The 24,760-nt window shown below is 51.7% G+C and overlaps 1 protein-coding gene across 1 annotated transcript; it reads left to right on the forward strand.

The window, feature by feature from the left end:
• Positions 1-6: 6 nt before the first annotated feature.
• On the forward strand, positions 7-23,891 carry star (steroidogenic acute regulatory protein). The gene is made up of 8 exons (XM_072485594.1): positions 7-76; positions 6,406-6,538; positions 7,713-7,826; positions 10,954-11,081; positions 16,557-16,715; positions 18,427-18,611; positions 19,717-19,810; positions 21,846-23,891. Exons 2-8 carry the CDS (start codon positions 6,475-6,477, stop codon positions 21,954-21,956), a joined length of 855 nt encoding a protein of 284 aa, XP_072341695.1. The 5' UTR covers positions 7-76; positions 6,406-6,474; the 3' UTR covers positions 21,957-23,891.
• The last annotated feature ends 869 nt before the right edge of the window (positions 23,892-24,760 follow it).

Consider the following 24,760-nt stretch of genomic DNA (forward strand, 5'->3'; position numbering starts at 1 on the left):
GAAACTTGCAACCCCAAAGGAAGACGACTGCTACTTTGAAACCAAGGACGGCCAATCAATCTTGGAGATTGTATCGGTAAGTCTAGAGGGTGCCGTTGATGGCATTTATTTGGGGGTTTGAGGGGAATGCCTATAATGCTGACCTGTTACCATGGCTGGATTTCGCGGGGGGGGCCCTCGATGGAGAACTGTCATTGGGGGGAGGGGGGGGCATCATCGTTCTGAGACAGTCCATGCCTTGCCCCTGCCACATTGATAAAGGCACTCAGTGAATTGGCCTCCACAGCCTTCTGCGGCAAAGAGTTCCACAGATTCACCACCCTCTGGCTGAAGACATTCCTCCTCATCTCTGTTTTAAAGGATCGTCCCTTTAGTCCTACTTAAGCCCACACCTCCACCCTATCCCTGTAACCCCACCCAACCTTTTTTTTTGGACACCAAGGGCAATTTATCATGGCCAATCCACCTAACTTGCACATCTTTGGACTATGCGAGGGAACCGGAGGAGGAACCTCACGCACACATGGGGAGAACGTGCAGATTCCGCACAGACAGTAACCCAAGCCAGGCATTTAACCTGGGACTGTGGAGCTGTGAAGCAACTGTGCTAACCACGATGCTACCATGCTGCCCTAATTCCTCATACGACAAGCTCTTCATTCCAAGGATCATTCTTGTGAACCTGCTCTGGACCCTTTCCAAGACCAGCACATCCTTCCTTAGATACGGGGCCCAAAACTGCTCACAATACTCCAAATGGGGTCTGACCAGAGCCTTATCCAGCCTCAGAAGTACATCCCTGGTTTTGTATTCTAGCCCTCTCGACATGAATGGTAACATTGCATTTGCCTTCCGAACTGCCGACTGAACCTGCACGTTAACCTTAAGAGAATCGTGACCAAGGACTCCCAAGTCCCTTTGTGCTTCTGCTTTCCGAAGCATTTCCCCATTTAGAAAATAGTCTATGCCTCCATTCCTCCTTCCAAAGTGCATAACCTCACACCTTTCCACATTGTATTCCATCTGCCACTTCATTGCCCACTCTCCTCGCCTGTCCAAGTCCTTCTGCAGCTTCCTCCACATGACCTGTCCAGCTACAGATCTGTGTGCCATCTGCAAACTGAGCAACAATACCCTCAGTTCCTCCTTCCAGATCAGAAATGTACATTGTGAAGAACTGCGGTCCCAACACCGAGCCCTGAGGGACACCACTAGTCACCGGCTGCCGGCACTGATGAGGCTTTGAGTCAGCTGGGAGGGTCCCTGCTGCATTGGAGAAGATTTGGCGGGGGAGGAGGGAGCCGGGCAGCAGGATTCCCGGGCTCTGACCTGCTCTTGTACCCACAGATTCTGGTCAATGGTAATGCCCAGGATGTTACTCGTGGGGGATTCGGTGGTGGTCATGTCATTGAATGTCAAGGCGTGATACTCAGTTTGGCTTCTTTCCGTTTCTTTGTGCCACGTGTTTCTTTCCGAGATTTGGGGTTCCCAAAGTAGCAAACTTGTAATAAACCTTCTTTGGTCACCTTGAGGTTTCCAGGCTATTGTGTATTAATTGATGGGGTGTGGGAGACGTTGATTGGCTATTGTCCATCCCTAGTGGCCCTTCGGAAGGTGGTGGGTGAGCTGCCTTCTTGAACCGCTGCAGTCCGCGTGGCGTAGGGACACCCACACTGCTGTTAGGGAGGGAGTTCCAGAATGTTGCCCCAGCGCCAGTGAAGGACGACAGGGTGGCGTGTCACCTGGAGGGGAACCTCCAGACGGTGGGGTTCTCTTCACAGGAGCAGTGTCAAGCAACATTTGGAAGAGGGGCATTACTGCACCCACATTTAACTCCAGCCACACCTCAGTTGTACATCTCCAGCAGAGTTTTCTCCTGCCGACCTGGAAGTTTAGCCCTCACCTTTCTTGCATGACCCAATCCCTGGCATTTTCAGAATTGGGGACGAGTCTGAGGCACGCAACCCGTACGCAGTTGATTCCGAAGCAAGGGCTCAAAATTAACAGAATTTACATGAAAAAGTATTTTCATTGAGAAAAATGTTTCACACGACGCAACAAATACAATTGCAGACTCAGCCACACACCTACTGCAGCCCCCCCCCCCCCCAATACCAACAAAGAAAAACAACCGAGGCAAGACGGTGGCCGGCTCCTCGAAACAGGAAATGAGAGGCTGTCGTCTCGGGTAGAACCCTCATGCCGACCCCCCCATCGTATACTTGACCTTTTCCAAGTGAGGGCAAGGCACCAACGCACTCCCCAGAATGCCTGACATGGGGCTGAAGAAGGAGACCCCAAATCTCCCAGGTTTAGGGCAAGACGGGGACGTATGCGTGTGATTCGCAAGACCCCACTCGCACCAATCCTCTACCTCTGGAAACCCCCCACTGGTGGGCGCCCTGGTTAGGTGTGCCCGATGCACCGCCTTGAACTGTATCAAGCTGACCCCAGCAGGTGGAGTCAAAATAAATATCTTATCGGGCAATCTTATCTGAAGGCCAGTACTTTAGCTCACTGCATCCTGATTGATGAAGTCAAGGCTGTTGATGGACAGAAGAGGCACATCACCTTGTCAGACAGCTTCACATTTAGTTGTGTCAGATTGACACAGGGCGAGGAGCCAGGGCTGACCAAGCCAGGCTTCTGCAATGCCAGATCCCGGAAATGTTCGTTCCGGCCAGTTAGGTGTGTCACAGCCGTGCTCGGGCCCACTGCAAAGGAGTCAACGTGAACAAGTGCAAAGCTTGATGTGTGAAGGGAGCCAGTCGTTCAGACCTGCGCGGGGTTCAGCATAGCCACTGGCCACCCTGCTGCCCACAGAGTGAAATTCAAGGTCACCTTTTTGGTCCTCGGGGAGTTTCTCCCGGGTCCAGCCCACGCTCGGCCATGTCTTCAGCAGTGGGCAGCTGAACCCGCCGGCGAGGCTGGCTCCTCAGAGGTCGGGCCGCCATTTCGAAAGGGTGCCCTGATCTCTGAGTGAGCTTGGGGGTCCGCCACCCCCTCCCCCCCAAGTGGGTACACTCTGCTCTGGGGTCACTGAGGCCCCCATCTTTAGGGCCCTCACTTTCAGTTCCCCCCCCTTTCAGCCCCCCCCCCCTAACTCTCACATCTCTTTGTACCTTCCTTCACACCCTTCATAACCCCCTTTCATGGGCATCCCCCCCCCCCCTCCCGCCAGTCCGCATCCCCTTCCATTCCTTCATCTCAATTTCCCTCTCAGGCTTTAATGATACTAGTTTCAACTATTCCCTGAGGCGATGGGTTCCGTGTCCTTCCCACTCTCCGGGCACCTGCCAACAAAAATTGTGCAGCCACTGTTGTCAGGGAGGGAGCAAGGCACCCAATTTGGGCACGGTAAGATCTGAATCACAGCAATCGGGCAATTGGTTTTCGTTACCTTGGCTGACAGATCAATATTGACCAGAACCCCGGGAGTAACACCCCTGCTTTCTTCAGAGTAGCGCCGAGGGATCTTTTTCACCCAGCTGAGAGGTCTAACCTGGTTTCAGGTCTTGTCCGAAAGTCGTAGAAACTGTGTTGGGGTCATTTTGACGGGCAGGTTGGGGAAGTGTGAAAACACAGGCCAGTTCACCGCAGTGCAGGGTCGGCTCCACCATCCCCACGGCTGCAGGCCAGGGTTACCTTGCCGTGTCACTGGGGTCGGACTGGAAGTATGGTTTCTCCTGACTGCCACACACTCCCCTTCCCAAGCTGTGAAAGCTGATTCGTGCCTATCGTGGCGAAGATCAGACGAAGGCAGTTCAATGCCTCGGCCCAATTGGAGAATCTACATGAGGGGGCAAGCAGCTGAGAGTATTGAAGTGACAGATTCTGGCTCAACTGGCGAACGGCAAGACTTGTTCATGGGTTCACAGGCTACTTTTGTATTAACTGTGCAGCAGACAATGCTTTGATCAAGCATTCGGCCACTGAAATTGGGTAATTCTACCACCATTGTAGATCCTTTCTTTGGTGGAGTTCGTTGCATCCAAGATTCATTTCACAAATGACAAATAAGACCTTCACAGAACTACCAACATCCTGGGGGTTCCCATTGACCAGAAACTGAACTGGACCCAGCCACATGAATACTGTGGCTACAAGGGCAGGCCAGAGGCTGGGAGTCCTGCAGTGAATAACTCACCTCCTGACCCCCCCCAAAGCCTGTCCACCATCCACAAGGCACAAGTCAGGAGTGTGATGGAAAACTCTCCACTTGCCTGGGTGAGCGCAGCTCCAAGAAGCTCGACACCATCCAGGACAAAGCAGCCCCGCTTGATTGCTCCCCCTCCCACAAACATTCACTCCCTCCACCACCGCCGCACAGTGGCAGCCGTGTGTACCATCTGCAAGATGCACTAAAGAACTCATCAAGGCTCACAAGACAGCTCCTTCCAAACCTACGCCCACTACCACTATCTAGAAGGACAAGAGCAGCAGATATGTGGGACCCCCAACACCAGGAGCTGGTTGAGCACACTGGGCTAAATAGCTGGCTTTGAAAGCAGACCAAGGCAGGCCAGCAGCACGGTTCAATTCCCGTACCAGTCTCCCCGAACAGGTGCCGGAATGTGGCGACTAGGGGCTTTTCACAGTAACTTCATTTGAAGCCTGCTTGTGACAATAAGCGATTTTCATTTTCATTTCATTTCACCTCCACGTCACTCACCCCCCTGACTGGGAAATATATCGGCCGTTCCTTCACTGTCACTGGGGCAACATCCTGGAACTCCCTCCCTCACAGCACTGTGGGTGTACCTACACCTCGGGGGACAGCAGCGGGTTCAAGAAGGCAGCTCACCGCCACCTTCCCAATTCGGGATGGGCGATAGATCCTGGCCAACCAGCGATGCTCACATCACATGAAAGGGTAGAAAGAAAGGACAGAGCACTTTGAAGATATCAGCCCAGTAAAATGTAATGTTGGGAAAATCATTGCCCATGATACCTGCACTGGGGGGGGGCGGCGCTTTCGCAATACTCTAGGAGCACTCCGCGCCACGTATCGACGGCCTCAGCTACGCCCCTGACCGGCTGAGATCCCGACCTCGTCGGTCGCGTGTGGTCCCAGCCTGTCAGGAACACAGAACATCGAAAAATACAGCACAGAACAGGCCCTTCGGCCCACGATGTTGTGCCGAACCTTTGTCCTAGATTAATCATAGATTATCATTGAATTTACAGTGCAGAAGGAGGCCATTTGGCCCAGCGAGTCTGCACCAGCTCTTGGAAAGAGCACCCTACCCAAACTCAACACCTCCACCCAACACTAAGGGCAATTTTGGACACTAAGGGCAATTTATCATTGGCCAATTCACCTAACCTGCACATCTTTGGACTGTGGGAGGAAACCGGAGCACCCGGAGGAAACCCACGCAGACACAGGCCAATTCGGCGTGGCGGCTGCGGACTCGGTCCAGCTCCGCCACAGTTGGGGGAGGGCCGATCCGCGGACAATGGGGGGGGGGGGGCGACATTATTCGGGGCTGGGGGCACTGTAGGGGGTGCACGAGGTGGGCACTATTTCACAGGGCGGTTCCCCGAGCGGCCACAGACCCGGCAATCCTCCGGCATGCTCGCCCCCAGCAAAACGGGGAACCGGTGGCCGTTTTGTGCCATTTCTTCCTGCCGTACAATGCTGCCGTTCCCACGCCGGCGTGGAACCACAGCCCCAGAATCCAGCCGCTTGTCTCAGAATTGTGGACTGCTGCCGGGTTCCGCATTGATGAAGCTACGCGACTTAACATGTTGCCCTCGGAAGAGGACGACTGAGTGGCGCACTGCATTTGGATTGGGTTTGGTGTGCCAAGAATTGGGCCTCATGTGACTCGCAGGCAGAAAGCTGCGGAGAATCCCAGCCCCGGGTCACTGTCCGTGTGGAGTTTGCACATTCTCCCCGTGTCTGCGTGGGTTTCGCCCCCAGAACACAAAGATGTGCAGGGCAGGTGGATTGGCCGTGCTAAATTGCCCCTAAATTGGAGAACCACATGAATTGGGTACTCTAAATTTATTAAAAAAGGAAACCGGTGAAGATATTTGGGAGTAGCTGGTTCCACACGAGGCACCTTCTGGGTTTACCGTGATAACGTGTGCAAGAGGGAACTTCCCTCACACAGAACACAATAAACCAGGGTGTGAAATGTTTGCTGTGTAACAATCACCCGCTTTACCACTCGCTGCCAGAGGAGGACCAGCTGGATGTTTATTGCTCAACCTGCTTTAAAATGTGGCGGTGGACACATTAATGACCAGCTCTCAAACCTTACTGTAGCTTGAGAAATCACGCTCGTTAATTTCATGCAATACTGCTGGCAACTCAGCTTGGCTGTCGAGCATGTTCTTGACATTGTTCGGGTCACCACCCATAAATCTTGGCACCTGACGCAAGTGTGTCCTTTGCAGGGTGTTTAAAACCAGGCAACTGTCAGGGAACACAAGAGGATCCGAGTGAGAGAGTGATCAAGCTACAAGATGATACCAGCCACCTTCAAGCTCTGCGCTGCAATATCTTACCAGCATTTCCGAACTCTAACAGGTAATTATACCGGCTGAATTAAACAGTGATGAACTGTTAAAACTCTTCCTCTGCGCCCCGGTTCCCTGTCCGTGTGGAGTTTGCACATTCTCCCCGTGTCTGCGTGGGTCTCACCCCCACAACCCAAAAGGATGTGCAGGGTTAGGTGGATTGGCCATGCTAAATTGCCCCCGAATTGGGAAAAAAAGAAACTCTTCTGTTGACCAGCGTGGAGGCAAATGCAGATTGTTCATGAACTGGCTTTTGCGTTTCAAAGATCAAGGATCTCAAAAACGAAAGGGTTTTGACACCACGATAAGGGGCTGGCGATTTAAATTAAAAAAAAAAGAATATCCAATTATTATTTTGTTTCCAATTAAGGGGCAATTTAGCATTAACTGTTTTAATAAAAAGATATGGCCAATCCACCTACCCTGTACATCATTGTGTTGTGGGGGTGAGACCCACGCAGTCACGGGGAGAAATGAAATCACAAGTAGGCTTCAAATGAAGTTACTGTGAGAAGCCCATCGTCGCCACATTCCGGCGCCTGTTCGGGGCGGCTGGGACGGGAATTGAACCGTGCTGCTGGCCTGCCTGGGTCTGCTTTCAAAGCCAGCGATTTAGAATGTGCAAACTCCACATGGACAGTGACCCAGGGCCGGGATTCGAACCCGGGTCCTGAGTGCCCCAGTCCCAGTGCTAACCACTGCGCCCACATAGTGCACTGGCTGCTGCTTTTCATAATTAGAACTCAGAAGGTTTACATTAGCATCCTTGCATAAGCTATTGTTACTTTCCAATTAATTCGGGGATGGGGAGGTGGGGGTCCTCCCTCGGGTGCACACATTCGGACGGTTGGTGCAGGCCAGATGGGCTGAATGTCCTCCTTCTGCATTGTCGGGATTCGATAATGTGCGCAGTTCACCAATCCCATCCCCCTCTCATTATTTCAGAGTGGCCAGAGGAAGTCCCACCGGGTGACTGAGTTTCTTGGCCCGCTGTGTTTCTGGGAGTGAAGCCGCATCAGTTTGGAGAAGGAGATTGAGGTTGTCCCCGACTTTCCTGCAACTGTGCCCTCATGAGCGGTGACTGGGGATAGCATGGTGTTGGCACTTTCAGAGTGGCAGGATTTTTTGATGGAAGGTTCTGTGCTTAAAAACATGACCACCTTTCTTCTTTTGGTCTTCTTCAGGTTTGAGGCATTCGGCTGTGGTGGCCCTTGGGCACAAACTTAATCAGGTCAGACTTCAGCACCAAGCGCCCAGCTCCTGGGTGAACAAGGCCCGCCGGAGGAGCTCCTTGATCAGTGAGTACAGATGTTTGGAGCCCTCAGTTTTCACTCGTGTTTTAAAGTATTCGCCAAAGAAATCGCTAAACCTGTTGACAGACTGAAAAAAATAAACTTTGCAGAACGGACAAGTATTTCAATATGGACAAGTGTTGCATTTTATTAGAAACTATTGGGAGGCAATCTGCTCCTTAGGTGGTAAGGCGGATAGAGGATCAAAGGGATGTAGGGGAATCGATAAACAAAGTAAAAACGTCGATTCGGTTTGAAAAAAACCCAAAGATCTGGGCTGCACTTTTCAAAGAGACAGAATTGAAAAGCAGAGAAGTTCAGTTGAACTTGTTGGAATCTACACTTTGCAGCACTACAGTTCTCGTCTCCCATCTGAAAACAAAGCAGGGGCTTTTCACAGTAACTTCTTTGAAGCCTACTTGTGACAATAAGCGACTATTATTATTATTATTAAAGCAAGCAGAGGAACTGGAGAAGGTGTTAAGTCACACGGGATCAGGGGGAGCTGGCAAGTTGGATACAGAACTGGCTAGGCCATAGAAGGCAGAGGGTAGCAATGGAGGGATGCTTTTCTAATTGGAGGGCTGTGACCAGTGGTGTTCCACAGGGATCAGTGCTGGGACCTTTGCTCTTTGTAGTATATATAAATGATTTGGAGGAAAATGTAACTGGTCTGATTAGTAAGTTTGCAGACGACACAAAGGTTGGTGGAATTGCGGATAGCGATGAGGACTGTCTGAGGATACAGCAGGATTTAGATTGTCTGGAGACTTGGGCGGAGAGATGGCAGATGGAGTTTAATCCGGACAAATGTGAGGTAATGCATTTTGGAAGGTCTAATGCAGGTAGGGAATATACAGTGAATGGTAGAACCCTCAAGAGTATTGAAAGTCAAAGAGATCTAGGAGTACAGGTCCACAGGTCATTGAAAGGGGCAACACAGGTGGAGAAGGTAGTCAAGAAAGCATACGGCATGCTTGCCTTCATTGGCCGGGGCATTGAGTATAAGAATTGGCAAGTCATGTTGCAGCTGTATAGAACCTTAGTTAAGCCACACTTGGAGTATAGTGTTCAATTCTGGTCGCCACACTACCAGAAGGATGTGGAGGCTTTAGAGAGGGTGCAGAAGAGATTTACCAGAATGTTGCCTGGTATGGAGGGCATAAGCTATGAGGAGCGATTGAATAAACTCGGTTTGTTTTCACTGGAACGAAGGAGGTTGAGGGGCGACCTGATAGAGGTATACAAAATTATGAGGGGCATAGACAGAGTGGATAGTCAGAGGCTTTTCCCCAGGGTAGAGGGGTCAATTACTAGGGGGCATAGGTTTAAGGAGAGAGGGGCAAGGTTTAGAGTAGATGTACGAGGCAAGTTTTTTACGCAGAGGGTAGTGGGTACCTGGAACTCGCTACCGGAGGAGGTAGTGGAAGCAGGGACGATAGGGACATTTAAGGGGCATCTTGACAAATATATGAATAGGATGGGAATAGAAGGATACGGACCCAGGAAGTGTAGAAGATTGTAGTTTAGTCGGGCAGTATGGTCGGCACGGGCTTGGAGGGCCGAAGGGCCTGTTCCTGTGCTGTACATTTCTTTGTTCTTTGTTTGTTTGACTTAGGAAAGGCTGATACCAGACCTGAGAGGTGATATTGAACAGGGAAGATTGAACAAGCCATATAGGAGCAGAATTAGACCATTTGGCCCATCGAGTCTGCTCTGCCATTCGAGCTTGGCTGATATTTTCTCATCCCCATTCTCCTGCCTTCTCCCCATAACCCCTGATCCCCTTATTAATCAAGGAACGACCTATCTCTATCTGAAAGACACTCAGTGATTTGGCCTCTGCGGTAAAGAGTTCCACAGATTCACCGCCCTCTGGCTGAAGAAATTCCTTATCTCTGTTTTAAAGGATCGTCCCTTTAGTCTGAGATGGTGTCCTCTGCTTCTAGTTTTTCACACAAGTGGAAACATCCTCTCCATGTCCACTCTATCCAGGCCTCGCAGTAGCCTGTAAGTTTCAATCAGTTCCCCCCTCATCCTTCTAAACTCCAACGGGTACAGATCCAGAGTCCTCAACCGTTCCTCGTACGACAAGCCCTTCAACTCTGGGGATCATTCTTGTGAACCTCCTCTGGAATCCCCTCCCTCCCGGAGGCTGATTCCTCCAGCAAGGAGAGGACATGAAGGGTGATCTAAAAATTACTGAAGGGGAGGACGTTCCCACATGCAGCGGAGACCAAAATCACAGACCAGAACTGTAATGTGGTCATCAATAAATCTGATAAAGGATTTCGGAGAAACATTGAGTTTGCACCGAGGGCGGTGAGAATATGGATTGCACGAGGTGAATCGTGCAGGTGCATTTCAGGGGGAGACTGGATAAACACACGAGGGAGAAAGAAATAGAAGGTTGGGGTGATAAGAGTTTAATGAAGAGGAAGATGGCGCCTATGGTGCATCAACATTAGGTGTGGGCTGGACAGCCGGCTTCTATTCTATCCATTCCATGTAAATAATCAGGGTGGCCACATGATAATAACTGAGCCAAGGGGAGAGATTTCTGTTACCATCCACAATAAGAGTTTTCAAAAGACTATTGGATTCACACTCAAAAAGAAGAGGAATTGCCGATCAGTGCGAAAAGAGGGGGGGGGGGGGGGAGAGAGAGAGGAAGAGTGAGTTGAATCAGATGGATCTTGGAAAGGGCCAGCACCGGTGCAATTGACTAATGGTCTCCTCCCAGGCTGCAGGGTTTTCATGTCAAATTGCACTCCCGTCCCATTCATTCATCAATGAGGTTGAGCTCATTAGAGTCAGTTGGATTAGTGCCCTGAACACACAAAGAAAGAATTGCCAGTTTGGAAATCCTCAGAGCTGTGCTTCCTCAGAGCAAGTGGTAGGGGGACAAAAGATGTGGGAAAATCTCAATTGGTGGAATTGAGGGATTTGCTGCCTCAATAACACATCAGACATGAGGGCCCTGCACTGTTGTTGACCGTGGGGAGTGTCAGATGCTGGGGAATGGAGCACCAACTTATCAAACTGTTCTCTTTTTAACAAGGATTCTCAAAGTCCGTTTTGCATCATTTTATTTTGCTTTCTATCACTCCCCCTCCTCCCATTCCCAAACCAGGTTGTCGGCTTGAAGAGAAACCATACTCCGAGGCAGAAATGGCCTACGTTGAACAGGGTGAAGAAGCTCTTCATAAATCCATCTCCATCCTTCAAGATGCAAGTGGATGGAAGACCGAGATCGAGGCGGTAAGTACTGCTGTCAAGTTTCTATTCCGCCAGCACCTTGCCTCTCAGGAAGGAGTCGGCCAAAGCAAGAGGCAGAGATGTAGCTCAGTGAAATTAAAGTGCACAAAGTCACCACCCAAGACCCCAGGTTTGCAATGGAAAAAGTTGGGAAGGGTAATGTGACGTGATGCCAAAACAGTCGAGCTTCCAACGTCTGGGTTTGCAAAACTAAATTTAACTAGTTCGGTGAGCATAAGACATGGCATCGACCCGAATGAAAAGGATATCTTCACTCTATCGCACCCTGATTTGTGTCAGTCCTGTTTGAAAGTAGAATGTGATGCTGACGGGGTTCGATGGAGAGAGCTGGGAGGCCCACTTAAAGCATAACCCCCAGCACAGACCCAGCTCACTGGCCTTATTCCGTGCTGTAAATTTAACGTAATTCACTGGTCTTCAATATGTCCACATACTTCTCGGGCCTTGGTGAGGCTGCACCTGGAGTATTGTGGGCAGTTTTGGTGTCCTTACCTGAGGAAGGATGTTCTTGCTGTGGAGGGAGTGCAGCGAAGGTTTACCAGGCTGATTCCTGGGATGGCGGGACTGTCATACGAGGGGAGACTAAATCAGTTAGGATTATGTTCATTGGAGTTTAGAAGAGTGAGAGGGGATCTCATAGAAAGTTTCAAAATTCTAACAGGGCAGATTCAGAAAGAATGTTGCCGATGGTGGGGGAGTCCAGAACTAGGGGTCATAGTTTGAGGATAAGAGGTAAACCTTTTGGGACTGAGGTGAGGAGAGATTTCTTCACCCGGAGAGCGGTGAATCTGTGGAATTCACTTCCACAGAAAGTCGCTGAGGCCAAAGCGCTGTGTGGTTTCAAGCAGGAATTAGATACAGCTCTTGGGGTGAAAGGGATCCAGGGATATGAGGGGGGGGGGGGGGGGGGGGGGAGGCGGGATCAGGGTATTGAACTTGATGATCAGCCATGATCATAATGAATGGGGCAACAGGCCCGAAGGGCCGAATGGCCTCCTCCTGCTTCTATTTTCTATGTTAATGGTTGGGGGGGGGGGGGGGCTGGTCTTGTGGTTCAATGGACAGTGTCCCCACTTCCAAGTCAGAAGCTCCAGGTTAAAGTACGGTGGCGCAGTGGTTAGCACTGCTGCCTCACGGCGCTGAGGACTCGAGTCCGTGTGGAGTTTGCACATTCTCCCCGTGTCTGAGTGGGTCTCACCCCCACAACCCAAAGATGTGCAGGGGAGGTGGATTGGCCACGCTAAATTGCCCCTTATTTGGGGAAAAAGAAAATTGGGTACTCTAAATTAATTTTTTTTTTTTTAGTGCCACCCCAGCACGAGTTGGTTCATGAGGAGGTTCAAACAGGTTGATACTCAGCCTGCTGATACTTCTGACACTTGTCGACTATTCTCCCAGGGAAAGCCCCCCGATCTGGCCGATCACGTGGAAGGTGAAAGGCCTGAATGGGCCGGTCAAGAGGGCCAGTGCGTTTTCGCAGAGAGAGGGGCTAAAGGCCGACGTAGCCATGCAACAGGAAACGCACCTGAAGATCGCGGATCAAACCAGGCTGAGGAAGGGATGGGTGGGGCAGGTGTTCCACTCAGGGCTGGATGCGAAGAACGGTGGGGGGGGGGTCGCAATTTTGGTGAGCAAGCGGGTGGCATTTGAGGCGGCGGGTATTGTGGCGGATAAGGGGGGGTCGATATGTTATGGTGAGTGGCAAGTTGCAGGGGGCTCGGGTGGTGCCAGTGAATGTGTATGCTCCGAACTGGGACGATGCAGGGTTCATGAAGCGGATGCTGAGCTGGATTCCGGATCTGGAATCATGCAGTTTGGGAATGGGGGGGGGGACGACTTTAACACGGTCCTGGACCCGGCACTGGACCGGTCTAGGTCGAGATCGGGTAAGAGGCCGGCAGCGGCCAAGGTCCTGAGGGGGATTATGGACCAGATTGGGGGGGGGGGGGGGGGGGAGTGGATCCGTGGAGATTTGCCAGGCCAAGGGCGAAGGAGTTTTCCTTCTTCTCCCATGTGCACAGGGCTCACTCGCGGATTTATTTTTCGTAAGTAGGGCGCTAATCCCGAGAGTGGAGGGGGTGGAGTATTCGGCCATTGCGATTTCGGACCATGCCCCGCACTGGGTGGAGCTGGGGCTGGGGGAGGACAGAGGCCAACGCCCTCTGGAGAATGGATGTGGGACTACTGGCGGATGAGGAGGTCTGTGGGCGGGTTCGGAGGTGCATCCAAAGCTATGTGGAGACCAATGATAATGGGGAGGTTTCGGTGAGTGTGGTCTGGGAGGCGCTGAAGGCAGTGGTCAGGGAGGAGCTCATTTCAATCAGGGCTCACAGGGAGAAGGGGGGGAGGATGGAGAGGGAGAGACTGGTGGGGGAGATACTTAGGGTGGACAGGAGGTATGCGGAATCCCCCAAGGAGGGGTTGCTGAAGGAGAGCCGGAGCCTGCAGGCGGAGTTTGACTTGCTAACCACGGGGAAGGCTGAGGCCCAGTTGAGGAAGGTACAGGGAGCGGTGCATGAGTATGGGGAGGAGGCAAGTCGGATGCTGGTATATCAACTGCGGAAGATAGAGGCGGCCAGGGAGATTGGGGGAATTAGAGATGGGTGGGGGGGGGGGGACACGGTGCTGAGCTCGGCAAAGATTAACGAGGTCTTCAAGGACTTCTGTGGTAAATTGTACGAGTCAGAACCCCCGGTGGGGTTGGGATGAGGCAGTTCCTGGACCAACTGAGGTTTCCAAAGGTGAAGGAGGGGCGGGTAGAGGGATTGTGGCCCCGATTTGAGATGGAGGAACTGGTTAAGGGGTTAGGGGGTATGCAGGCGGGCAAGGCCCCAGGACCGGATGGGTATCCCATAGTTTTATAGGAAATTCTCAGAGCTGTTGGGCCCGCTGTTCTTGAGAACTTTTAATGAGGCTAAGGAAAAGTGAATCGTTCCCCCGACGATGTCGCAGGTTCTGATCTCGCTTATCCTCAAGCGGGATAAGGACCCGCTGCAATGCGGCTCCTCTGGGCCGATCTCGCTCCTGAATGTGGATGCCAAGCTGTTGGCCAAGATCTTGGCCACTAGGATTGAGGACTGTGTCCCGGGAGTGATTAATGAAGATCAGACGGGGTTTGTGAAGGGCAGGCAGTTGAATACGAATGTGCGGAGGCTCCTGAATGTGATCACGATACCCTCGGAGGGGGACACACACACGCAGAAGTGGTGGCAATGGACGCGGAGAAAGCCTTTGATCGGGTGCAGTGGGAGTACCTGTGGGAAGCGTGAGGCAGATTTGGGTTTGGAGAGAAATTTATAGAGTGGGTCAAATTGTTGTACCAGGTCCCGGTAGCGAGTGTGTCGACGAACCGGCTGCGGTCGGAGTACTTTAGATTATATCAAGGAACGAGGCAGGGGTGCCTCCTGTCCCCCCGCTGTTTGCCCTGGCGATCGAGCTGCTGGCCATGGCGTTGAGGGTCCAGAAGCTGGAGGGGGCTGGTTCGGGGGGGGGGGGGGGGGGGGGGGGGGGGGGAGCATCGTGTCTCACTGTATGCGGATGACTTGCTCCTGTACATTGGGGTTCCGGTGGAGGGGATGGGGGAGGTCATGCAGATTAGTGGAGACTTTTCGGGGTATAAGCTGAATGTTGGGAAAAGCGAGCTTTTTGTGATACATGCGAGGGGCGAGGAAGAGAGACTGGGAGAGCTCCCGCTCAAGATGGTGGAGAGGAGCTTTCACTACTTGGGCATCCAGGTGGCTAAGAGCTGGGGGTGTCTTGCACAAGCTCAATTTAGCGCGGCTGGTGGATCGGATGGAGGACTTTAGGAGGTGGGACATGTTGCCACTCTCCCTGGTGGGCAGGGTGCATTCCGTAAAGATGACGGTCCTCCCTAGGTTCTAGTTCGTCTTCCAGTGCCTGCCCATTCTCATCCCCAAGTCCTTTTTCAAGCGGGTACTGTGTGGGCAAACAAGATTATAGACTGATTAAGAGACTGTTCTTGGAGCGCAATGCAGCTATTATTGGGCAGCGAATGTATCTCTGATTGGGAAATGGGTAATGGAGTGAGAGGGGGCAGCATGGAAATGGTTGGAGGTGGCGCCTTGTAAAGATACTAGCTTGGGGGCACTGATAACGGTACCGTTGCCGCTCCCGCCGACGCGGTATACCACGAGCCCGGTGGTGGCGATGACACTGAGGATCTGGGGGCAGTGGAGACGGCTCAGGAGGGAGGTAGGGGCCTCAGTCTGGACACCGATACGGAAAAATCACAGGTTCGTTCCGGGTAGAATAGACGGGGGGTTCCTAAGCTGGCACAGGGCGGGTATCAAAAGGATGGGGGACTTGTTCATTGATGGGACTTTTGCCAGTCTGAGGGCGCTGGAGGAGAAATTTGGGTTGCCCCCAGGGAATATCTTTAGGTACATGCAGGTTCGGGCGTTCGTGAAAAAGCAGGTGGGGGAAATTCCATTGTTACCGGCCTGGAGGATACAGGACAGGGTATGTGGGCGTGTGGGTGGGGGACGGCAAAGTATCGGACAAATACCAGGAGCTGCAGGAGGCGGAGGAGGCCTCGGTGGAAGAGCTGAAGGGCAAGTGGGAGGAGCTGGGTGAGGGCCTGTGGGCTGACGCCCTAGGCAGGGTCAATTCCTCCTCATCCTGCGCCAGGCTGAGCCTGATTCAGTTTAAGGTGGTGCACCGGGCGCATATGACAGGGGCGAGAATGGGTAAGTTCTTTCGGGTGGAGGACAGGTGTGTGAGGCGCTCAGGGAGCCCAGCAAACCATGCCCATATGTCCTGGGCATGCCCGGCACTTACAGGATTTTGGAAAGGCTTCGCAAAGGCTATGTCCAAGGTCTTGGACACTCGGGTAAAACCAAGCTGGGGGATAGCGATATTTGGGATGTCAGACCCTCCGGGAGTGCAAGAGTTGAAAGAGGCCGGAGTTCTGGCCTTTGCCTCCTTGGTAGCCCGGAGAAGGCTCTTGTTAATGTGGAGGGACGCGAAGCCCCCCAGCGTGGAGGCTTGTGTCAGTGACATGGCGGGGTTCCTCAGGTTGGCGAGGATAAAGTTTGCCTTGCGAGGGTTGGTGCAGGGGTTCTCCGGGCGGTGGCAGCCGTTCCTTGACTTTCTCGCGGAGCGTTAGGTGGAGGTCAGCAGCAGCAAACCAAAGGGGGGTGGACTGACTTCATTTGTAAAGGGCAGATACCCCACCTTGTTTTGTTAGCTATGTTTTCTTTTTATTGGTTTTCTTTTTGTAGTGGCTTGTAAAAACTATTGAAAAACTTTGAATAAAAACAAATTTAAAAAAAAAAGTTTGGTGTTGGTTAAGGACAGGAGAGGGAACAAAGGCAGGCAATTAGAGTGGGAGGAGCAAACTATGACCTGATTGAATGGGGGAGCAGGCTCGAGGGGCTGAATGGCCCTTTCTTGTTTGTTAACTGAGCCAAGGGGTTAACATGGTGCAATTTTTGGCAGACCAATGGCGATAAGGTGGTCAGCAAGATGCTTCCCGATATTGGCAAAGTCTTCAAGCTCGAGGTCGTGATGGACAAGCCCTCAGATCTACTCTACAGCGAACTGTATGACAAAATCGAACAAATGGGAGAGTGGAACCCAAGCGTTAAAGAAGTGAAGGTAAGGGATGCCCCCACTTCAAAACCAGCCGAGAGACTAATAGACCCTCCCATGGCTCAATAGTCCAGGGGGACACAGTGAACCCCACAATCGCTTGCAAAGTGGCGGCGAGGTCCAACCCAGGGGCTCGGATCAATGGATGATCCGATTCAGGGCTTGAGCCTCCAGGCCGACACTCCGGTGCGGCGCTGAGGGAGTGCTGCCCTGACGGGAGCTGCCGTCTCTCAGAGGGGACGTTAAATTTGCCCGCTGGCCGGGGTGTAAAAGATTGTGTGGGCTCCACTGCGAAGAAAAATTCACGTTGTTAAACGCGAGTTCTCCCCCCCCCCCCCCCCCCTCAATCAACATTCGCAAAAAAAGCTTCCTTTTGTCATTATCGCATTGCCCTTTTGCGGGATCTTGCTGTGCAGGAATTGGCTGCTGCGTGTCCCAGATTACAACAGCGACTGCACTTCCATAGGTGCCCCAGCTGTGGCGAAGGGCTTTGAGGTGCCTGGTGGTTGTGAAATGCGTGATGTGTGTGTAAGTTATTTCTGATCATTTCAACTTGCATGAGTAAAGACCAAGTCACAAGCCCCCAGTGGAGATACAAGTGGACTTTATCTCCAGGTCATGGTTGGAGAAACTATGTACTATCCATGGGTTAAAATGGAGCACGGTTGAAATGGGGGGAACGGGAGGAACGCCTGCACAACAGGCACATTTTGGGGAGTGGAGTAAGCAGACTCAAGTCCGACAAGGAAAATTACCATCCTTCCCCTGTCTGACCACAAGAGTGGCAATGGTTCAAAAAGAAGGGCCAACCTTGCCAGCAATGAAGGCACGCAGAACTTCCTTTTTTTTTAAATGGCGTTGCCAGTTTTCATTTAATGTTTTGCCCTCTTGTTCCACCTTGCCCATCCAACAATAGGGCAATTTGTTGGTGGGACTAAGGTTTTGAAAACTTCCAACAAGTTGCTTATCCGAAGCAACTTCTGCAAACTTTGCTCTGTGGGCAGACGGTAACACAGTGGTTAGCACTGTTGCTTCACAGCGCCAGGGACCCGGGTTCGATTCCCGGCTTGGGTCACTGTCTGCGCAGAGTCTGCACGTTCTCCCCGTGTCTGCGTGGGTTTCCTCCGGGTGCTCCGGTTTCCCCCCACAAGTCCTGAAAGACGTGCTGTTAGGTGAATTGGACATTCTGAATTCTCCCTCTGTGTACCCGAACAGGCGACTAGGAGTGTGGCGACTAGGGGCTTTTCACAGTTACTTCATTCCAGTGTTATTGTAAGCCTACTGGTGACACTAATAAAGATTATTATTAATCAAAGAAAACCCGATTTTATTGTCTCTTCAAAGCGGATTGCTATAACTCTGGGGCCTGGGCTGCAAGTTCATGGAGTGAACTCTCCCGTAATCAGAAAACCTTCAGAAAGAAGAAAAGAGCGAGGTTAAGGAGAGATTTAACAAAGGTGTTCAGAATTCTCTTTGGCTTCCAGGGTGGTGGTCAGGACAGAGGGGAGGCACAGGCACCAAGGTCACAGATTGACATAATTTTGGCACAAGGGGGGAGCGAGGGAGGGGGGAGATGAGAATGCATTTAACATGTCGAGTTGTTGCGATGCGCCCCACAATGCTGCAATTGCCCGCCCCCGGGCTTTGAACCGGACTGGAACCCCAGCTTAATTCCACCCTCTCCCGCCCCTCCCTTATTGTTGACCCAAATGTTCAGATCCTGAGGAAGATCAACAACGAGACGATGATCACCCACGAGGTTTCTGCCGACACAGCGGGCAACATCGTCAGCCCCAGGGACTTTGTCAGCGTGCGCTGCTCCAGGAGGAGGGGCTCGACCTGCTTCCTCGCTGGGATGTCTACCCACTCCGACATGATGCCCAAGCAGAACGGTTTCATCAGGTAACACGCCGGCTGGCTGGCCCCAGGAGATGGGCAACAGGTCGTGGCTAAATTAAACAGACATGTAAAATTGTACATGCAGATAAATTACACATCTGGATATTGTCCTCTGCTTCTGGTTTCTGCTCCTTCCAGACTGGTCGCAGCTACCAGGTTAGTGCCTGGTTGCCTGTCCAGTTCGGCTCCCACTCCAACAATGTCTCCGCTTCAAAAAAATAATGTCGGTTTTCCAACCCCTCCTTGCATCGCCCCAGACCCACCTCATGTCTCTCGAATATTCCCCGGCCCAGCATCTCTGCACTCCTCCAAACACAGCTCCACAACATCCATCCCACCCGATTTCCATCTTCGACCCATTTGTTGGCTCTGCCTTCAGCTGCCTTAGACCCTGAGCACTGGAACCCTATCCCGACAGCTCTCCGCCTCTCCTCACTCCACTGGGGACACTGCTCAACGCCTCCCTCAACTTAGCATGTACAGCACAGTCAGGAGGCCCATCAGCCCATCGTGCCTGTGCCAGCCATCCAACGCCCGTCTCCTCTCACCCCATTTCCCAGTACTTGGCCCGTCTCCTTGTAGGCTATGGCGTTTCAAGATCTCGTCCAAATGTTTCTTCCAATGTTCTGAGGACTCCCACCTCTACCACCCTCTCGGGCAGCGAGTTCCAGATTCCCACCACCCTCTTGGTGAAAATGTTTTTCCTGAAATTGTTTCAATCTCCTGTCCCTTGCCTCGAGTCTATGCCCCCTGGTTGTTGGCCCTTCTACCAAGGGGAAAGGTTGCAGACTATCTACACCATATCTACCCGATGGATAAGTCATCTGCCTGAACATATTTTAATGTGGCTTTGAAAACGCTCCTGCCAACGTTGTGGCAGGTTTCACTCTGTTAAAGACGCTGTCACAAACCATCCCATCGGTCTTCGGGTAATTTAAATGGTGATCAGGGTTGGAAGCTCCGGACAAATCCCTGGCCTCAATCAGGCAACTGGGGACAGAGACATGCTGAGTGCGATCCATTCCCACATTCCCTTGCCGCGTGATCTGGTTTCCATCCAAGTCTGCGACTTTACAAGATGTACTGACCTACCTTGTTCGCCTTGCAGGGCTGAGAACGGGCCCACCTGCATCGTCCTTCGCCCCTCTGCCGATGACCCAAGCAAGACCAAGTTCACATGGCTCCTCAGCATCGATCTGAAGGTAAGCCGGCTGGAGATGGCAGCTTAACAGTTCCGGGGGGTCGACTGCAGTCCCCGCATGGAGAAACTTGGAGAGGTCAAAGAATTGAATAGTGGGTGCAAGCCAGAGATATATAGTCGGCCGATGGAAACAATACTATTTTCAGCAAGGCTGCATAATTAGTCAAGGTAGCCTGTTCTTAACCATAGATTTGAGCCAGGGAAGTGGGCTGAAAATTTTCGGAGATGGAAGGAGAAAGGAATCAGGACACTAAAAGATGTATTTCTTGGGGGTCATTTTGCGGGATTGAAGGAGCTGGGAACGAAGATGAATGCAGGTTCGAGACTTTGCCAGAAAGGAGATACAGAGCTTCCCAGTAGAGCCGGCTTTCACATTGCTGGAGAGGTGCAGACGACAGGGGGACTGCAGAAGAGGGTAGTTTACGGGGCTATTTAGGAGGAGGAGAAGGCGCCGTGAGAAGGGATCAAAGCAAAGTGGGAGGAAGAATTGGGAGGAGGTATGGAGGAGGGGTTCTGGTGTGAGGAGCTCCCGAGGTTGAACGCCTCCACCTCGTGTATGAGGTTGGGGCTGATACAGCTGAAGGTGGTGTACAGAGCGCACCTCACATGGGCGAGGATGAGCCGATTCTTTGAGGGGGTAGAAGATGTGTGTGAACGTAGCGGGGGGGCCCGCAAACCATGTTCATATGTTTTGGTCCTGTCCAAAGCTGGAGGATTACTGGAAGGAGGATTTTAGGGTAATCTCTAAAGTGGTGCACGTGAAACTGGACCCGGGCCCCCGGGAGGCCATATTCGGGGTGTCGGACCAGCCGGGGTTGGAAGCGGGAGCGGAGGCAGATGTTGTAGCCTTCGCCTCATTGATCGCCCGAAGGCGGATCCTGTTAGGGTGGAGATCAACCTCTCCACCCTGTGCCCTGGCGTGGCGGGGGGACCTGCTGGAATTCTTGATGCTTGAGAAGGTCAAATTTGAACTGAGGGGAAGGATGGGGGGATTCTACAATTCATGGACGTTATTCATTATGCACTTTCGAGAATTGGATCACATCGAACATTAGGCGGGTTGGGGGCTGGGAGGGTTGGGGGGAGGGGGGCTGTATGTGTTAATGGCGACTATGGGTGATCCCTAATTCCTTTTTGTCATTTGTTTATGTGAACATGCGGGCTAATGTTTGGGGTTTGGTGGGAGGATGGGATCGTTGTTATTGATATGGGGATTGACATATTTGTTACTGATTATTGTTTATTGTTGGGTGTAAATTTGGGAGAAAATGTGAAAACGGAGAATAAAAAATATTTTTTGAAAAGGTAGCCTGTTCTTGGACTATAGAATAGAATTCCCAGTGCAGGAGGCCATTCAGCCCATCGAGTCTGCACCGCCCCGCTGAGAGCCCCACCCTATCCCGGTAACCCAATAACCCCACCTAACCTTTTTGGACACTAAGGGCAATTTATCACGGCCAACCCACCTAACCTGCACATCTTTGGACTGTGGGAGGAAACCGGAGCACCCGGAGGGAACCCACGCAGACACGGGGAGAGCGTGCAAACTCCGCACAGTCACCCGAGGCCGGAATGGAATCCGGGTCCCCAGCACTTGTGAGGCAGCAGTGCTAAACACTGTGCCACCCCCTTTTCAACATTAAGCTAGTCATGAATAAAATGTCACCAGCCACATTTTACACGTGCTGCACTGCAAAAAGTCGCAAGCTTGCCACAGTCCTGCACTCTCTCCCCCCACACCCCTCGACACCACTGGGAGTCTCGAAATCTAGTCATTTCCTTCTGAAATATATTCAGTGACTTGACCTCCACGGCTCTCTGTGGTAGAGAATTCCACAGGATCACCACCCTCGGAGTGAAGTCGTCCCTCCTCATTCCGCTCCTGAATGGCCTATCCTGTATCCGGAAACAGAAATCTAGGAAAAGCAATAGTGTGCAAAAACCTGGCACCCTTTATTCCTGTCAGTTTGCAGAGGGGAACGCTTTCGCTGAGAGATATCTGATTGATTGAACCATGTACTCTTCCCCTGTCTCAGGGTTGGCTGCCCAAGTCTCTGATCGACCAGCTTCTTTCCCAAAGCCAAGCCAACTTTGCTCAACACCTGCGTCGTCACTTGGACTCCAACGCCGCTGCGCCCAGTTGCTGAACCGACCCACGCTGACCAGGGGAGGGGCAGCTCTGTTCAACATCCCCACTGCACCAGAGACATTTTAAAAACAAATCAAGGTATCACCCAGCCTCCAAAACAAAAACAAAAGCATCCCTCGTGACCGCTCCCCTTGATGGAGAGAAAGGAACTTTCGTCAGACATTTTAACCATTCAAGGGAACCAGCGTTTGATCCAAGGCAACATTCAGAATAATTGTGTGCATAGTTCTGTACTTAAGGGAAAGACTTTGGCGATAGTCAACATCACGGATATTTAACATTTAACAGACACCAACTTGCTGGGGAGTTTAATCCAGTTGGACACCTCATGCACACTGGCCAAAGACTTGCTGCACAATTGTCAAAACATTGTCAGAAAATTGATTCTGGTGGGATTGAAAACCACGATAAAAGGCGGAAGGGTCCACTTTTCACCCTGGGCCATCTCTTTGTGTAAGAATTGCCTCAAATCTAAATAACCGGAGGCCTCATCACTCTCATCAAGCAGGCGCAAGGCCCCTGATACAGATAGGTCATTGCGACAGAGAATCATAGAATTTACAGTGCAGTAGGAGGCCATTCAGCCCATCGAGTCTGCACCAGCTCTTGGAAAGAGCATCCTATTTAAGACCACCCTATTCCAGTAACCCCAGCTCACCTTTTTTGGACACCAAGGGCAATTTATCCCGGCCAATCCACCTAACCTGCACGTCTTTGGACTGTGGGAGGAAACCGGAGCACCCGGAGGCAACCCACGCACACACGGGGAGGATGTGCAGACTCCGCACAGACAGTGACCCAAGTCGGGACCGTGGAGCTGTGAAGCAACAGTGCTAACCACTGTGCTTTCCTGCTGCCCACATCAACCGCTGTCTGCGAGAACGCAAAGACAAACTGCTGAGCTTAGCGACTTGGGGTGGGGAGGGGGGGGGCGTTTCAAATTATTCTGCCGTTTCAATAACAAAGTGCTGTGAAAACTCAGCAGGTCTGGCAGCGTCTGTGGGGAGAGATGGTGTTCAGGTTTCCAGTCCTGTGTGACTCCTGGGAGCTCTGAAGAAGTCGCCTTGGGCTCGAAACGGGAACGCCGGTTCCCTTCCTCCACAGAACTTCTCCAGCGCCTGCTTTATATTTCATATCTTCAGCGTCCGCAGAATTTTGCTTTTGTTCCAGTGTTTCCTTTACCCTTGATCCCCCTGTGCCCAGATTTACCTGGACCCGTCGCCAGGTTCCAGGACAATGCAGGGCCCAGGAGGAGGAGGTCAAAGGTGCTGGCGGTTCGCAGGTGCTTCTCAAGCCCCTGCAGCTGGTCCAAAAACTCAAACCACGAGCTGGCTGTGAGACGGAGAGCGGGCGTCAGCTCCACTTGATCTTCCAGCTGCTTCCCGTTTCCATTGCTCCCTCCGTCCTCAATGCTCCGCCATGTCGCGGAGGCTACCCGGTCGGCACACACCACCTGCCTGTCACTTGGTTCGTCCCACCTCTGATAGCTTTCCTTTCGCTTCTTCAGAAGACCAGATGCCTACTATCACAGAGAGGAGGAGCAGAGCCCAGTCAAGGGAGTTGAGTCATTCGGCCCAACAGCTCGGTGCCTCCTCCCACATCGCACCCAATTGATAGTGGAAGGTCCATTCCAATCTGGTACAGTACGTGGGGTTTGAAGAATTACCAACAAATTACTTGCAGCTAAGAAACTGTTGGGCGACCTTGTCAGAGACGGTTCCTCTGACAGCAGTGTGGTGGTCAGCCAGGCTTTGCACTATTGTGTGTGTATATATTATATATATATTACAGATTCTGTATTTAAATGCACGTAATTATTCAACTATTTATTGATCTGATAAATGTTTAGTGAGGAGTACACTGCAAAGAAAGTGCACCTTCATTTGTATTTATTGCATATTTTAAATAAATTTCATGGAAATCCTTCTTGGAACAGCTGGTGACGATGTTTTATGGTTGGTACTCTAGCCTTCCCTCTCAGCCCCCGTCAATCCCCCGTTCTATTCAGTCGCTCAGGTTTGGGCCTCCTCCAAAGTTTGGTGTGCCCATGAGTCTGACCTCAGCCAAGCCGCTCTCTCGCTTTCAGCCAATATCCAGTTAGACTGACGGTTACTTTTCAAAGCTGTGTTTCGAAGCCTCCTTCTCCTCCGTCTGCGGAAGCACGTGCTCCCAATTGAAAATCAGGAGTTATTCCGGGATATTTGGTGGGGGTTTGCATCAAGCCCAACACTAATAGCGGTAATTTGCTCATTGGAAAATATGCAGGCACCCCATGTCCTCGGAGCAAGAGCACACTACAGGCTAAAAGTACTAGTCTGATTTACGTACATATAAAACACACAAATAGGAAGACACAATGCTACAATCCCCTCCATGGGTCCAAGCATCCTTGCTGGTCATACTCAAACACTACCAAACAGTTCCCCTGACCATTTGCACCATCTCCCTTCTCAACTCCAGTTGATTAATCCGTTCACCAAACTTTCACTTGCAAAACAAAATGAAAGAATGAGCTGGCAGAAAAAACGTGGAGAAGAGAATTTGGGCAACTAGGGAAAAGGAAGTGGGAGAAGGCTCGAGTGTTGACAGTCAACAAAGAAATGGTCGCCCCCCCCTCCAAAGGGCAAGAAAGAGATAAGGGCAGGGTTAGATTGTGTGTAAATGCACAGAGTACAGTGAACAAACCTGGGGAACTGGGAGCAGAAATTGCCCGAGGGGGATATGACAGAGTAGCAGACAGAAACATGACTGAAGTCAGAACAGGACTGGATACTTAACATCCCGGGCTATGAGGTTTTAAGT

This window comes from Scyliorhinus torazame, chromosome 20 (genome assembly GCF_047496885.1).
Source record: "Scyliorhinus torazame isolate Kashiwa2021f chromosome 20, sScyTor2.1, whole genome shotgun sequence".
Taxonomy (NCBI): Eukaryota; Metazoa; Chordata; class Chondrichthyes; order Carcharhiniformes; family Scyliorhinidae; genus Scyliorhinus; species Scyliorhinus torazame.